Here is a 17,921-nt window from a genome sequence, read left to right as displayed (position 1 = left end):
AGTGCAAATAAATGATCCTTGATAACTAATATTAGCCTATTTGTCTTTAAACGGTAATGTCTTAACAGCAAGTATATCAATGGACTGCATAGTTAGAAATCTATTTAATGAATGCCGAAATCCTGCTATATACGTTAGATTTATTGCATCAACAAAGCTCTAAAAAATGCATTTTAGATACATTTACTTGAAAATATCATTTATCACTCAAATGCCGCAGTTTGTGCCCTTTAATACATTATGATGAGCCCCTAGATGAGTAAAGTACATAGATAGATTACTCCTAACAAGAAAGTGTAACCAGTTTTGAGAATTGTAATTGTTGCGCAAATAAAGTTTTGCCACGTCTCCGTGCAAAACTGTCCCTAAAATGGTTGAAATACTTATGTATTGATTACGTAAATTACGTAGTATTAGTTATTTATACGTACATTTTCTTTAAAAATGTTTTGTATTTGTCAAGAATTCAAAACTTAATTGACAAATCCGCCTTTTGTGGCTTTATGCAATTTCAAGGCGGTGAAGTATCTTTGTAATTTTACTTATCAAAGATCGAGGCACACAACCTGCATGACATTTAATTTTCTCAGGCTTGACATTACATATTCGCCACCTTTGGACATCACATCCTCTCTGCCTTCCGGCGTCAAAATAAGTCAAAACTTATCGATCGAATAAAATTATCGAAAATTTTTAAAAATGTCACGTCTACGTTCACACGAGGCTTGCTATTGTTTTTGACAAAAAGTTGAGTGAGAAAGTTTTTTGGCCCACGGGCGTGGGCTCACAGGTTTACATCTGCTCGACAGATGCAACCACTAAATCGACCTTTGAGAAGTTTGCAAAAGGGATAGTGCTGTGTAGGCTAATATCGATAAGTAAGTTCAATTTGATGGAGCCACTGTTGTGTTCAGTTGGAAGATTTAAATATTTATAACTTTTTTATTAAGTCACAAAAAATGCGTAACAAAGTATAAAATTAAAATTGTCGTAGTACCTGTTCCTGGTAGTGTTAAAATATTTGATATTCCCAATTTATTGATATGATTTTTAAAACTTTTAGTAAAAATGTTTATTTTTTCATAATCTACACATTTCTTTGTCTACCAAATATGTAAAAAACAGCAAATGATTTGTTTTTTTTTTATTGTTAATAAATCTGTAATATAAAATCAAGCTTATCAACAAAATACACCTAGTATTTAAAAAAAGGGAAGTCTACAGCATTGAATTAACTTTTACCTTAATTGAAAAAGTAGATGTCGATAACTCATTTATTTATTAAGGCACATCACTATTCGAAGTCATAATTCACAGGCCACAAATCTGAAAGGCCGTTAATGTTTCACCCGAGCACCAGCCCTAAGAATGGCAACTTTGTGCATTCTGTTCATTACTAGTCACATTCACATGTGATGTTAGTTAACCTCTGCCTACTCTAGATAACTATTTACTCGAGTTTTTAACCTCCCGAAATAAGAATAGTTATTACACTCATTAATACTCCTTTAAGATTATTTCTTTGTGTGGTTTGAAATAATTATGACAGGCATTTGAATTAGTCTGTAGCAAGGAAGAAACACTTTACACGAGGTGTTGCAATTTAGTCCTAATGGGTAGTAAAGTAGTAATACATTCGTTGTCGATTTCAGATAGGGTCACAATTCTATCCGGGTTTGATTAAAGATGACCATGGCCAGTTGTAGTTATTAACATCAGATGAGTATGTTTCCTAGTTATTTATTTATATCTGAGTAGGTTGTGGATAAGAAAAAGCGATTTTATGAAACAAACTGCTTATAATCAATATGTAACATAAGGAGTTATGACATCCTACGAAATTAATAATAACGACCAGATATTCAAATTTCAGTACGAATCCAATAAAAACTTATAGCAAATAACGGCGTTGTGGTATCTCTTTTTCTCTTAAATAATTCGCATAAGTGCAAGCGGGATGTCACTTAACTTATGGCAAAAATAACCGATACAAAATTACGAGGGTAAACATAATATTTGTGGAACATATTTCCAGTATTTTTAGTGCTCAAAAGTCCATGTGGAGCACGTTTTAGGCAATTGATTTTTATGCTCGATCGCTTTTTATACTTTTTTCGGAGTTATGACTTTATTTTGCGCTGTTTAGTGCTATTTTAGTGTTGTGTATTTACGTAATTTAAGTATGACTTTTGTTTCAATAAAGATTATATTCAATAAAGATAACCACCTTCTTTTTGAAGTCGGTTAAAAAGGCAGGATTTCGGTTAGTATCTCATCTGTTCTTTGTTCATAGTACTCAAATAGCTACAGGATCCTTAATATAGTCCCGAATCGTATTAATTGTGGTTAAGTATGTAGATAGAATAATTGTTACTATAGATAACATTTTCTTTACAGTTTGTATTATATGAACACTAAATTGGACGTGTTCCTTTTATTTAATTTACGCAAAAAATATGAAAAAATAAGTTTTTTTTTGTTTTTGTGTGTGTGTTTGTGTCCACAATCTTAGTCTTTTGTTGTGTATTTTGTTAAATATACGGTATATTGTAAAAAAATCAACTCAGTACTCAGTAATCAAGTGTGACGTCATAAGCTTCTCCACAATACCTGCAGAGGTCGTACCTTTCTCCGCCATCGTACCATCGCCACAAATATGTTTAAACCATGCAATGGTACTGAAAATATAGTAATGGTCATTAACCAGAACACTCCAGACTCCACGGCAATATTTTGTAATGGTTGTGTTGAAATAATATATTTAGAGCGAATTTATTACGTTCAGGTGTACCGTTGCAAACACTATTTCGGGATGTTACACTGTAAAACGAGGATAGGGTGCAGGTAACGGTTTGAAAACTTAGTTTAACGGCGTAGTGAAATTTCTGGAGGTTCAGGATTCGAATACCAAGTACCTCATCTAACCGTTATTAACTCATCTACACTGTCTCTTCTATAAATGAGAATGAGGGTTTTGGTAACAATCGACCATTCACAAGGTGCGGATTAATATTATTTGAACCTGGACCACCAGGAATTTATAACGCTACCTGATATCTCCAACTATTACAAATATTTATTACATGCGTATTTGCATTATAAATCCTTTATTATTTAATGTATGGGAAATTATTCCTTAGGGAAATCTGCAGCGAATGTATCGTGTACCTTTCAACCCAGAAAGCTCCTTACACAAGTAGCCCAAAAATATATTCTATAATAGTTTCGACGACAGTTTGTTTAGCCGTTTGTGAGTAGATCAGGACTAATTTTATTTTTAAAACTACACTTTAAATTAAACAATTTGTCTATTGTTACAGATGACACCTTCTCAGTGATAGAAGCGGGAACCAATGAGCGGTTGAGGCTGACATGTGGCCTGAAGCCCAGAAGCCAGGGTCAGAGCATACGATGGTTCCTGGACGGCAAACCCTTGGACACCATGACCAAGAACCGAATTTCGCAGCAGAGACAATGGTAAGTTGTTTTAATCGTATTTTTTGGCATAAAGAAGTAATGGATTGGTTACATCATGACAGGAGTAACCCCAATTCAGAAGATAGGTAACAGCATTCTCTAAGACATTATGGATATACTGAGATCACCAACAAGCCATAGTCTATATCCAGCAGTGAAGTTTTAAGCACTAATAAATGGATGATAGATATTGATACCATATAGAAAATCTGTCCTTGCTATTGCCCAACTTAACCAAGTTCAATAACTAGGTACAACAAATCTTCCTTACTAGGAGAGGTATATCTAGCAAGTAACTTTGCAATTATCCATATGTACTTTATTTAAATTCAACCCATTATAATAGTTCTTGATTATATCTCGAAGATGTAATGATTTAATCATAGTATAGTTGATAGTTATATAAAATGCAACGAAATGATCACAACGGACTATTTCCACGGACAGAAAAATTTATGTATCCTCTCCATCACGCGTACAATTGCGAATTATTGAATCGCCATGCACATAAACTTATAGCTTTACGATCTTCGATTTAGTAACAAACGAACAGAGAAGTACTAAATTCAGGAAAAAAGATAAAAAACATAATATATATCAAATTTGTGGTTGTTAGCAAAGCCACAAAATTCCTTATCATCTTGGTTAGGTAGTTATATCATATCAATAGCAATATGCAATAGTCTGGATATAGGGAGGAAAATTATGAACCATTAACAACTCATGGTAGTATTTTTTTAAGTTTTAAACATCTTTCGGACTTTCAAACTTTCGGACTTCGCTCCTTAGTTATATTATGAATCCATATTTATGATCGAATTATTTTCAAATCATATCTCTAGGGTATAGATGTAAGTTGCAATAGCATTCAAAATACTTGGAAATTCAACACAAACTCAATTTCAACAAGAGCTTGCATCAATATTTACGTATTTCTATTCAGAGACGTTGAAAACCAGCACTAATTCATATGCAACGGCCATATAGTATTCGGTGCTATTCGAGGCATCTCAAAACAAACTGTCGATCAAAACATTCTTCATCAATCATGGATTATGGGACCGAGTTTGGTCTAAATCGATCGCGAAATTTCTGAACGGAATGAAAACCCCGTTTTTCTTATTGTTAAATGTGCGGACTTACAAAAGCGTGGGTTGAGGTTATCGATTTTTAGGAGGAATTCTGGATATTATCTTTATAAAAGTTTATAAAAATTATGAACTTAATTGTAATCATAAATCAGTTTTTTTAATATAGGATGTACTACTTTCAAAATACGACTGTAAGTAGAAAAATTAAAAGGCAAATCTTTTAATTTTGAATAAGTAAGAAAGATTTGGAATGCTATGTTAAAGTCATAAAGACTCTAACAAATAGAATCCTTTTCGGTACGAATACTTAAGAGCAGCGTTAAGTGTTCTCGTCTGAAGTGTAAGAGAGACAAGATATTTCAACTTCGTCCTTAAGAGTAGCATTGCATCTGTGGCCGACCGTAGAAAGGCATAATCTATTGATATCCATGAGCATCACCAGATCGCACCTTTCTACATACTATCAGATCAATTGGACGTTCATTTCGATTTCATAAAAAAATACAGACAAACACTTCATAGTCTATTTATTTACTAATGTAGAAGATGGTTTGGAATATGCCCAAGAAATTTGCATCAGTAGAAACAGATCGTGCGTAATAGATAATAATATATTTGATCGTTAATTTTCATTTGTCTGATGGAAGACATAAAACTGTTGTTACACGACTGAGGCTACTTTACAACTAAAATTATTATTCTATCTTCTTTATACCTTTGGATCACTCCCATTGCATTTTATACTAAGTGGCAGGTATTTAAATGATGATAATAATTCACGCTCCCCAAATTAATGGTAGGTATACATCAATTTAATGTTTTGTTCTTACGACGAAATTCTTTTTAATCTTGTAATTTTTTTATTTAATCGTGTGTTAAGTGGAGATTTTTCCAATGAATACATCTCATGGAAAAACAAGAGAGGGTAAAAGAGATACTACAATAAAATTGTTTACAGATATGTTGGTATCTTTACTTTCTTAAGGTAGTTGGTATCCTTTAGTAAGTTTGCTTTAGGTAAAAAGTAAAAGAAGTAAAAAATATGAGCCTTACTAAACTGTTCTATCACAAAGAACTCTGTTCATGTTTGTATGTATTTCAAAAAGTTAAGTAATTGTAACTTTTTTACAGGTTAAGGATAAAAGGATTTCAAGCAAAGGATGCAGGAGTCTATACATGTCATAACGGAGAAGAGAAGAAAAGGGAACTGACCATCACCATCAAACATAAACCAGACTTTGAAGTGGATAGCTTAGAAGGTATCGTATTATGACAAAAAATTAAATTGTTCCGAAAATTCAATGTTTAAATTTTAGATTTATGCATAAAAGTCAACATTATTATCTCTTTACTACGAACTGCTCGACACAACTCTTCTCTTAAAAGTTCCATTTGATTTGCAAATAGAAAATTTTGAATAACATAGATTTCCTCACAATGTTAACCGTATCACTACTGTCTGATTTCATTTTAAATATCTCATAATAAAATTACTTCGTTTTGTCTGGAAGAGTTCCCAGTTATTTTCATATAACACTTAATTGACGTCTTTATTCACCATCCAGATGTGAAAACAACGGGCTAAATCCTTGGATTTCAATGCAAATACATTCACGTTTAATATTAACAAAACAGTATGCATGTATGTATTTATGTACGTACAAAATCGAATGTATAAGACTTTATTTAAGTGGTTAAAGACCGGCAATCAATTTTGGCAATATAGATGTTTTTAAGTATTGAATTTATTACTGAGCTTTAATTTAATACGCTTTAAAAATAATATCTGATGCCACTTTCTTGCTTAAAGTTATCTTGGTCATTTATTTTGGTACAAGGAAAAGAGTTGCTATCATTATTAAAAATATGATTAGTTTATTTTGTCACTAGATTGTATAAAACTGCACGCGGATTTTCACTGTAACATTAAAATACTTTTACATTTTCTTGGGAAAAATATAACAAAACCGCATATTTTTACAGAATATCAAGCCGATGTAGACATACAAAGAACATTGCCAGAGTCACTGTCCCAGCATCAAGAAGAATCATTAGAAAATAGTAGAGCAGAAGCAAAGATTACTAGTGCTATGAGAAGATCTGCGAGGAACAATAAATTTAAAGAATATGACAGCAAATACGAAGACCCTGATGATAAGAACGAGAAAGAACATCGGAACTACGGACATGTAGATAATACTACTGCGAGATATCCACCGAAATTCAAACATCCGACGAAAATGTTTAATAAAGACATAAGGCCGGCAGGGAGTTTCGTTAGGTTTAGGTGTGCAGGTGAAGGTGAGAACTCCTTTATTGACTTTATGAATAAAATGTATTTTATATAATTAATATACGTATCTTAAAAATGGAACGAATTAATAGGTTAACACATAAAAGCTAATATTATGCTTAACAATCTTTTGCATTTATTATTTGTAATAAGAACAAACTACGAAAATGCATCTCGTCCAAAAACCAATGACCGTAACCCGTTTTAAATGCGGGTAAACAAACATTTTTTTCACCTCGACGTGTCACCAAAAATAGCCTCCACTAACCGTCAGTGAGGAACAGAAATAACTAAAAGCGTTTTATTATCCCGTAAACTTTCGCAGGGAATCCAACGCCCAACATAACGTGGTACAAAAATAATGGGACGCCCATAACAAGGCTTTACCAACCGACGTATGGGAAATGGTGGATTGTTATGGAGGAACTATCGAAAGATGATAATGGGAACTATACTTGCGTTCTCTGTAACGAGCTTGGCTGCATCAACCACACGTACTCTCTTGAGGTTCAAAGTAAGTATATATATACCATACCTTATAGCACTACGAATATGTGTTTTTTATTATTTTTTTAATCAATTAAAATCATCTTTGGTTCAATGCCGTATTTATTACCTTTTTTTAGCATACTTAAACAAAATAATTTTTGTTTGTTACGTAATTTCTAAAATATTATTATTGTTATAACGTATGTCTATTGTAATATGAACTGTCTGTATGTCGCATGATTATTTTTTTAAACTCCGGAACTTAATAATACAACTAAAAGTCAACGATCCCAAAATGATTTGCTTTGTGAATTTTGTTATTACACTTTACTATCATACTTTTTAGAATATCAAATGGATGTAGATGTATCGAAATCAGTCCAAGAGCCTTTGCCGCAGCGGCAAGTTTCTCCGCTAGTGGACAACAACAGAATCGAAGAAAACTTCACTGACGTAAAGCTATTCGCGCGAAACAACACATATAAGGAATACGATATAAAAGATGAAGATCCTGACGACAAGAACGAGAAAGAGCATCAAAATTACGGTCACGTCGACAACACTACGACGAAATTCCCACCGAAATTTAAACATCCCTTGAAAATGTTTAATATGGAAATGAAGCCGGCTGGCGGTTCCATCAGGTTTAGGTGCGCTGTTGACGGTAAGGATTATTTTTTAAAATTGACTCGTATTAAAATTTATTTTAATCGTCATGAAATAAATTACATTTACCTACAGTGATAACGATATTTCAAATTTTACTTCTACCATATGTTAGTATAATGATAAATAGGGGCCGATAATACTGTAGACGTTAGTGATCTTTATTTTTAACGTAATTATATACAAATATCAAATATTTGGAAATATTTCATAGTTGTATATAGTGATAATCAATGTTATGTTTATTTTCATAATAAATATTAAAAGCAAATTACTTAAAATAATCTGTTTCGGACAAGTGTCTGAAAAATTGTTCATTTTATTATACTTAGATCTAAATGTTTATTATCTATTGCAGGAAATCCTACGCCGAATATAACATGGTTTAAAAACAATGGTACGCCTATATCGAGGTCTTATTTCCAACCATCTTATGGAAGATGGTCGATATCCCTCGAGGAATTGACGAAAGCTGATAATGGAAACTATACATGTCTCATTTGTAATGAACTGGGATGTATCGATCACACATACATGCTTCATGTTCAAGGTGAGTTTTATTTTGTACACCAATGTTCTACTATAAGTACCACAAAGTCGAAATCTATAAAACTTAAGAATGAGTTGCAATAAGTTAAAAAGAACTCATCGGTGAATTGAAGAAACAATTCAGTTTTTAAATTGATGTGAGCATCTTTACAACAATACACAAACATACTGAAAGGGGTTTACTAAAAAATATTTCATGATTTTTCTCAAGCCCTACAATCTATGTTAACATTAAATTAATTGAAGTGTGCATTATCTATGAAAAGTTCAAAAATAATTTTAAATTAAGTAATTACTAGTACACAAATGGTTAAATCCCATAATCGATTACTTTAGAACGATACCCGTCGAAACCCTACATTAAAGAAGGATACCCTGGAAACATAACGGTTCTGATAAACGACACGGTACAGCTGTCGTGTCCGCCGGTATCGGACCTAGAACCCTTGCTGTACTGGATCAGACCATCGATGAATTACTCGCTGAGAGATGTTGACGTGGGGCCAAGTGACGCACCGATACCAGCAGGAACACGAATAGAGGTCTAGAATTTGATTCAGGTGGTGGTCACTACGGTCGAGGTTTAAAATAAGACGGCTATGGGATTCATGTTAATGTTTCACTTACATCTTGAAAATGAACCAAGAAATTTAATCGTACAAAACTTTAGCCCTTAAATAGTTTCTTTGTAACAGAACATTCTTGATCATTTAACACAATCATTATTAAATGATCACTTATTTTCAAGATGTAATTGCATATTTTCCATCTATTTTTTTTTTCATATTTTGCGGTTTCAGAGTTCACAACGGTTTAGTGTGATTATGTATTTCATTAATTAATTGGTCAATATAACATTTGGTGATTATGTTAATTTGGTGAAGGTGTAATATCTCGAAATAGTTTGTGTATGGTGGTGGTCCATGTGGTTTTTGTTAACAAATATTTTAAAGATATATTTAATTTTGTTGCTACTCAGAGAAATGAAGATGGAATTATCTTCAACGATAATTTTACTTGTAACTAATTAGATTTCAGAATTAATGAAGCTAACACGTAATTAGTTACATGTTAGCAACAATTATTGTGATTTTTATTGTACTTTTAAATTTGTTAATCATCAAAATCTTGCCCACTTTTATCAACACGTTTAACAACTAGGATTAACAGTCAAAACAATTTGTTCATAGAGCGTCTATACGCGAAGCCAGTTCTGACACAAAGGGCCGTCAACCAGACCAGGTTGATTGGTGAAACGGCTAAGTTTAGCTGCGAATTCCTCTCTGACATGCATCCTTACGTCTTCTGGATGTATTTCACCAAAGACGAATACATTTATAATGAGACCGACAATGGGGTCTCCGATAAAGAGTCCATCGTGTATAGAGATGAACAGAAAATTATACCGGTGAGGGTGTATGACTAACGCATGTGTGTGGGTTCCGTTTGTGAAAGCTATGCATGAACATTGTTTTGTAATTAATTTATGTATATGTAATCATTTATATTATCGATATGATCTATATTCTCTCTAAATTAGAATCTTCCTGATCTCCAAGAGTCTCCATGATGTCCACGATGTCCCCTTAAATGCATATTATGTAGGAATTAGGATCTTAATACGTTTTCTTCAAAATCCTAATTTCGTCCTTGTTTGCATGTTTCTTTAAAATGATAGTTGTTAAATATAAGAGGTTCTATCACTTCAATCTGTGTAAGATATATGTAACATATCAGTATACATACTAAATTTGATTAAGAACTTACTAATTATATCATAATTGAGTTATTTTATTGTAGCATGTTTTACTATTTCTTTATTTTCTTTAATTTTTGTTTTGTAAGTATAATAATCTTTATTTTTATTTTGGTCAGATATATAATGGAAAGCCATTTCAATCAAATCCATAATTTATAATAAAAGTTTCGACTTTTGCACGAATCTTCTTAAATATACAAAATCTATATAAGTAGACATTCAAATGTATCTAATTTATATATCTATTGATACATTTGCACGCACGAATGTTCCACGAGGTGAACCTATGGTATATCGTTATTTAATTATTGTAACAAAATAAAATATTTTACAGAGTGAGAATCCAAATGACAAACCTGAACAACTCACGTTATACAACGTCACAAAAGAAGACGAAGGTTGGTACGTGTGTGTGGCACTCAACACGCTGGGCAACACGACTGCTAAGGGATATCTTTCAGTAGTTGAATGTAAGTACTTCCTTGATAATTTATCCTATATCGGACAAAGACTGAAAGTTAAATTTAATTATGTATTAATTGCGGTAATCAAGATGGTAAACTATTATAAATATTTCAAAAATAGGTGATAGAAGCCTTTATGGTTCAATGCCGGCAGTAATGCAATATACGAGTCAGCTCAAATTGATCTTCAGGGATCAAAAAGTCGAGCCTATTCGCGGTTTATTACACATGTCTACAGGCGGTAGTAACCACTTACCATCATATTATACATTGCAAGCCCATTGGTGACTCCATATTTATATCTCTATTTATATTAAAATTAACAACTTACACAAGTACGTTAAATTTACAGCATTTCCAGAATCAGCACCACTCGATCACGGAAAACACACGTTGCTGATAAACATCCTAACAGCAGTTCTAGGCGCTATGTTCTTCGTGGCCGCTATAATAGTGGTGATGATATTCAAGAAGTTAAAACGAGAGAAGATAAAGAAGGAGCTGGCGATAGAGACCGCGAGGGCGGTGATCGTGACGCACTGGACTAAGAAAGTGACGGTGGAGAAACCTCAAATGAACGGATCTCCGAATACTACGGGAGAAGCATTGGTAAGTTTTGAAAGACAGTTCTGGAATGTCGAAACCGTAAACGCATCTGGTACAGCAGTTGATATAATGGTCACCTATATAAATGATTTACAAATTCGATTAAATTGCAAATTTGAATTAAAATTCAAATATTTACTGTAGAATAAATATATAAGATACGGCTGTACAACAACATATTATGCTCCACCTTAGATTGTTAAACCGATTAAGATGGCACTTTTAAGTAAAGATCAAGAACCTATAAAGAAGCCATAATACTACTTTTTACACGTAATTTTTAACTTACTCATACATAATTCGAAAAACATAACTAAATATGTATTGTCATACATACAGTTAATGCCAGTGGTGAAGATAGAGAAGCAAAAACTCCAGCAAGTCCAGAGCAACACTTGTGATTCCATGATGATGTCGGAGTACGAGTTACCGGTCGACATTGATTGGGAGGTCCCGCGGGAGTCGCTGTGTTTGGGCAAGATTCTGGGAGAGGGCGAGTTCGGGAAGGTCGTTAAAGCGGAATGCACCGGGATACTGAAACCAGGGGTGCAGTCTGTTGTTGCTGTAAAAATGTTGAAGGGTAAGATTATTAATAGAGATAATATATTATTGTGACATAATGAGTTAAAACCTAAGTAAAAGTACCAAATTTACAAAAAGATAATTCAGCACTTTGAAGACGATTAAAAATAAAACTTTACAATGCCATAAGTCTATAATTCCCTTAGACGTAATAAGCTGAACATATATTTATACTATGATTATATGTATTTTAAAGATAATATTTTAGAAAGCAGATAAACTTTGTTTTGGTGGCTCTACTGCAAAACGCTATATGCAATCGGTTAAAATTTGAGATACTTACACATTTATAATTTGATTATATTATTTTTTCAGAGGGTCACACTGATGCAGAGATGATGGCACTAGTGTCAGAAATGGAAATGATGAAGATGATCGGCAAACACGTGAATATCATCAACTTACTGGGCTGTTGCACTCAGGATGGACCGCTTTACGTCATAGTGGAGTACGCTCCTAATGGCAATCTGCGGGAATATCTAAGAAATCACAGGCCTGGAAATAGGTAAGTTCTACATTTTATTAAAAAGACACTTCTGATTGGTAAAGTTCTAAAGAATTATGGCGCATTCAACTATCTACAGTTAAAGTCTTTGGAAAATAGCCACTTGATAAAATATTAAAAACGTAAATGACTTATTCAACTTCAGAGGAAATTGATGATGGAAATTAATGACATAATATAATTATTAAGGTATTTAAGAGATTGATAATGTCATTAAATTAGATTCGTTTATGGACCGGGCTTTCCAATTTATTTTAGAGGATTTGACATTAAAGTTCGATAAGATTATAAAGAAAGAACTTAATAAGAAAAACGTAAATTATTAAGTAATGTGTTTATCCCAGGTATGAATCGCCTAACGAAGACTTAAAAGAGAAGAAAACATTGACTCAAAAGGACTTGGTATCCTTCTCCTATCAAGTCGCTAGGGGCATGGAATACCTTGCATCTAGAAGGGTAAGTATTTAATTTACGATGAATTGCGTTTTGTTTAAATTGTGAAAATCTGTACTGTATTTAAGTCAACAGTAAGTCAAGCAATGATCGCAAGATAACATTAAATTCAATATTTATAAAGGGAATATTTAAAAAATATCCTAAAAAAATTTAAAGTTACCGATCTATTTAGAGTAAAATAAGTATATTCTAATCTATTAAGATTCGAAATATTTTAAATATATCCTCATAAGTACCTTCTCATGAGCTTGTCTTAAAGCGATCACTACGAAGACTTCGATGTCTGGGTCTAATGAATATATATTACTTGTACATCTACATCATTTTCTTCTATTTTTAACTATGTCTATTTTTTCCAGTGCATCCACCGAGATTTGGCCGCTCGTAACGTCTTAGTATCAGACGATTGCGTGTTGAAGATCGCGGACTTCGGCCTCGCGAAAGACGTCCACAGCAACGACTACTACCGCAAGAAGACTGAAGGCAGGCTGCCTGTGCGGTGGATGGCACCAGAGTCACTATACCATAAGGTGTTTACTACGCAAACTGATGTGTAAGTAGTACTCTTCAACATTTTTGTAGAGTAGATAGCGTTTGTCCCTGTAGTTCCGTCTACAGGTCTACTCTGCCTATCGTAAGAGGCGTCTGAGAGGGGACTTTCAGGGCCGCGGGTGGCAAGAGTAGGAGGTTTAGTGCGGTAAGAATCCCACATTACCCTGTGTCATTCCCACGGCACCGAGTACCTTTTGAAGGGTTCACCCTCGTTAACTAACAAATAATAATAATAATAATGACTAATCCAAAAAACGACGTAAAAAGGAGATTTCAATGAGTCATTCACAGTACTGTTTTTGTTCCGCCAGATCAGCCTTGCCATATCAATGTATTTAAATTATTGTCTCAATTCCAGTTGTTATTGAATCCAAAATTATGTTCATCAGTTCATCTTTATGATGATCTCCAATTTCCAGTATTTTTTTAGTTTGAATAATTATTCCCAATCAGTTTATAAAGGACCCATTTTTTTATTCCAGTTGGTCTTTCGGCGTGCTCCTGTGGGAGATCATGACCCTGGGCGGTACTCCATACCCCACAGTGCCGGGACAGTACATGTATCAGCACCTTAGCGCTGGTCATCGTATGGAGAAGCCGCCATGTTGCAGCCTAGAGATGTGAGTATTAGACAAATTTTGTGATGAAAGCTAAAAGAAATGAAGAATCACACATAATTAATGATGAATGTGGATTTACCATACGGACTGTTCATGTTAAGACCTTTAATAGAAATCTGCAATCGAACCCAAATAAAACTTTAATTTTATTTAAGGTTGATTATAGACACATATTTGTTTTAAGGACTAGGTATGAACTCTGCGAAATTGTATTGGCTTGCTGTATGTATGTAATTTATGTAAACTGTATTCTAGATTCTAGAGAATACAGTACCCCATGATGTACTAGTATGACATAATTTACGTGCGACATATAGTTTTGAAATGATGTCGCATGTAATGTTGCCGTAGTTAAAATACTGAGAGCCCACCAGAATCCTTGTTTACACAACTATTCTTTCACAGATACATGCTGATGCGAGAGTGTTGGTCCTTCTCGCCTGGTGACCGACCGTCCTTCACAGAACTAGTAGAAGACTTAGACAAAATACTAACAGTTACGGCAAACCAAGAATATCTAGATCTAGGCTTACCACAGCTAGACACACCACCCTCCAGCTACGATGGTTCAGGGGATGAAAGCGACAGCGAGTTTCCTTTTATCAAATAAGATTTAGAGAACGAGACTTCAGAGTTAGAAGTCATTGAAGTTTCTGAGGTTGTAAAGGATTGGAGCTCTATATTTGAGTGTTATCACGATGATTAACGACATTATTAAAACGTTACATAGAATTATTTTTATTAAAAAAAAACTGTTGGAGAATGATCAACACCTAGTAAAATGTAGTGGAAAAAATATACTATATCTTAAAAACTTTGGATTCATTCACATTATTTCAGAATATAACTGAAGATATTAAAATTAATAGTGATATAGTTACATTGAAGAAATTCGAAACACAAACATTAAAATAAAACATGTTTTAAGGCTCATTGAAAACTTAAAAGTTTTAAATAAGGTAATACTAGAAATTGTACGAACTGAAGGGAATGTAAATATTCACAGAGAACACAAAATATCGTTAGACACTTATGGATATCTGAACTTTGAATACATGTTATATGGTAAAGAGCTCTCTGAAATTAGTACATAGATAGTGAATGTGAAGATATGGATTATCTAGGAATCAATTTTATTGTTGTACAAAGAAGTTACAAAACGAATTAAGAGTCTGTAAATACTCATATCCAGTATTCATATCACGAATGTATCAATATGTTTTTTTCCAAAAACTCCGTCATATTAAGTATCTATTGAATAACACTATTTCTCGGTAAAGATATTGTTATAAAAATCATCATTAAAAATATTACATTTATGAATTATCGAGATAAAAATATATTCATAATTTTCATAAACCTGTGTCATTTATTTAAAAAATAAATATAAAAAGTTATACGTTTTATTTGGCGGATCTTTTTATTTATGTCTTTATTTTTCTATAATATTACGTGCGTGTAAGCAAATAGCATTTGTTTTTAGATAAGTAAATATTATTATTAAGTGATTGTATTTAATGACTACATAGTAGCCGATGTTACGTTTTCCCACCTAACCTTTATGTGACAGTCGCCATCTTGAAATTGCGGTCATTGGTAGAGACTAGAGAGATTTTTTAAAAAAATGGATCGATAACAAAAATGTTGAATCACACTTTTGTTGTTTGCAATTTATTTGGGACAGCCAGTTTAAAATTAATAAAAAATGCTAGATATCTAATGATACCACATTAGGATTGCCACCAGTTCATTTATGAGTGAATAATTGATAATAATTCATTCAGAGTTGAAAAAATTGAAGTTAATATTTAATAATAAAATGTAATACTGGATGGAATGGCCGTTATATTTATTTTTACGTAGAAAATTTTTATTGTATCTATTGGTAATTGAATGTACTGAACATCATAATATTTACATAGTTGTATTTAAATATTAGCTAGTGAAGTAAAGTTTGGAAATCGAGAAGTCGAGAATTCGATAACTAAGAAATAGTTAATTCATGGAATGAAACTAAAATATTTTCATTGATTTTTGCGATATCTATCTAACAATAATGAAATAAATCAAACAACTAATTTGTTAAACGGCAATAAAAGTATTAAACAATTCCAACCAAGTTTGTATCGAATGCTTTATTTCACTAGTTTTCTTTAGTTAATTTTAACGTATTTATTTGTTCGTGAATGTACCAAAAATCGCATCACAAAGTATTGCATAATATTATTATAGTTGTAAATAAAGTATATAAGGAATATGGATTTAAATCGCCAAATATGAAATGAAGAATTTGTCTCATTTTTAACTTTCTGGCAAATAACCTTACGACGATGAAGATTATGGAGACTGGGCATATCCAACAAAAATATTTTAATTTTAATTGTGAAGTGTATTTATATATTGATCGGCAAAAAGGTCTTGTGATTACACAATTTTTTTTTATATATTGCGAAAAGTATTTTAAAATTCATGACGTATTTAGCGATTTAAATATATGGTTATTCAGTACGTGAGTAGATAAAACATAATAATTTTAGTAGCAGTAATATTTGACTCCTGTCATGGCATTACTGTTATTATGCAATAATTTTGTACATAAATTATGTGTAAGTACCAAAGTTTGTACGTATTATTGTATCATAAAGGTATTATTGTGTATTTCTTAGTTTTCTAGGTTTACATAGGTTACAAGGGGCTGAAACAGCACCTAAAGTGTATCCATGACTCTATAGTGCCTTATTTTTATATTTTCTACCTTTTTAGAAAAATATATAATAAGTAGATTTTAAGTTGACATTTCTCTTAGGTATTCATATTTTGAGATTTTTTTTGATAAAGTTATATATAGATATGTCGACTCTTTTTGTTACGATTTGATATCATTCATAAGAAAAAAGAGAATAAAAAAGAGTTAAGATCTAGTCTGTATATTTACTAATAGCATACCGTTTTAATGCAATACAATTTGAAATTTTAAATGTAGTCTTTAAAATTGAAACGAATGATTATCACAGTAGCGACCTCTGTTCACATATTTGCGTTTGGTTTTTATTTTATTTAATAATAATCTTTTATATCGATGGATATTATTTTATTTCTAAATTATTAGGATCAAAGTATTGTATTTTGAATGATATCATATTTAAATATATTTTCTTAAATCCACTGGATTTTTTAAACTATTTACTCTATTGCTTAGGGAGTAGTAGAAATATATTATTGTAGAAAATCAGTGCATTTTACCACCAAATTATATTTGTACTTAATTAGGTTAATGTCAGTTATTCTTATTATGTTTGTGTTTATTATTAGTTTTAGGAATAGGTCTATCTATCTACCCTTTGGTCTGTGTAAATATTTTTTTGATGGAAGAATTATGAAATGTTTAAAATTTATGTTCAGTGTATTTATTTTATTTACGAAATTGAAAAATGAATTGACAGTATAAAGGTGAATGCGTAATTTCTCATATTTTAGAAATATTATTAAAACTTGAAATGAGATTAAATTCGCCTTTATATTTTTGGGAATACTAAATTTATTCGGTGCGGATTTCGATATTATTATATCTTGTTTGTATATTTGATTTCTATGTGAAAGTATTATTAATGTTGTATAAAAGAAAGTGACGAATAAAATACAAAGTGCAGTAAGAGTGCAATATATGATTTTTAATAAATACCTACCCTATTTTCCTTTTTTTATAAAATTTTCAATGTAAACTACCAAATTCTTGTTATCTAAAGGCAAAATACTGAATAGTCAAAACTTCTGGTAACTTCGTCGTATTCCATGAGATAAATAAATAATAC

At 32.1% G+C, this 17,921-nt stretch overlaps 1 protein-coding gene across 3 annotated transcripts in view; it reads left to right on the top strand.

Annotated features, from left to right (window-relative positions):
- Btl (fibroblast growth factor receptor) overlaps window positions 1-17,770 on the top strand; it is an 88,048-nt gene extending 70,278 nt beyond the window's left edge. For 2 of the 3 annotated variants that reach the window (XM_073077445.1, XM_073077444.1), the window contains 15 exons: window positions 3,321-3,477; window positions 5,700-5,827; window positions 6,552-6,869; window positions 7,187-7,375; window positions 7,697-8,014; window positions 8,375-8,566; window positions 9,756-9,973; window positions 10,659-10,794; window positions 11,141-11,397; window positions 11,734-11,974; window positions 12,292-12,481; window positions 12,826-12,937; window positions 13,297-13,490; window positions 13,972-14,109; window positions 14,515-17,770. In XM_073077445.1, coding sequence (XP_072933546.1) covers window positions 3,321-3,477; window positions 5,700-5,827; window positions 6,552-6,869; window positions 7,187-7,375; window positions 7,697-8,014; window positions 8,375-8,566; window positions 9,756-9,973; window positions 10,659-10,794; window positions 11,141-11,397; window positions 11,734-11,974; window positions 12,292-12,481; window positions 12,826-12,937; window positions 13,297-13,490; window positions 13,972-14,109; window positions 14,515-14,719 — 2,993 coding nt within the window. In that variant the 3' untranslated portion in view covers window positions 14,720-17,770. Of the gene's footprint in view, window positions 1-3,320; window positions 3,478-5,699; window positions 5,828-6,551; window positions 6,870-7,186; window positions 7,376-7,696; window positions 8,015-8,374; window positions 8,567-8,901; window positions 9,108-9,755; window positions 9,974-10,658; window positions 10,795-11,140; window positions 11,398-11,733; window positions 11,975-12,291; window positions 12,482-12,825; window positions 12,938-13,296; window positions 13,491-13,971; window positions 14,110-14,514 lie in introns of all 3 variants that reach the window. The other variant, XM_073077447.1, reaches the window with a different exon arrangement.
- Window positions 17,771-17,921: the final 151 nt, after the last annotated feature.

Source organism: Epargyreus clarus, unplaced genomic scaffold (genome assembly GCF_041222505.1).
Source record: "Epargyreus clarus isolate Ecla_fem2 unplaced genomic scaffold, WU_Ecla_fem_2.2 ptg000010l, whole genome shotgun sequence".
NCBI classification, from domain to species: domain Eukaryota; kingdom Metazoa; phylum Arthropoda; class Insecta; order Lepidoptera; family Hesperiidae; genus Epargyreus; species Epargyreus clarus.
Note: the sequence above shows the minus strand (reverse complement) of the source record. Positions and strands in the feature narration are given on the sequence as shown.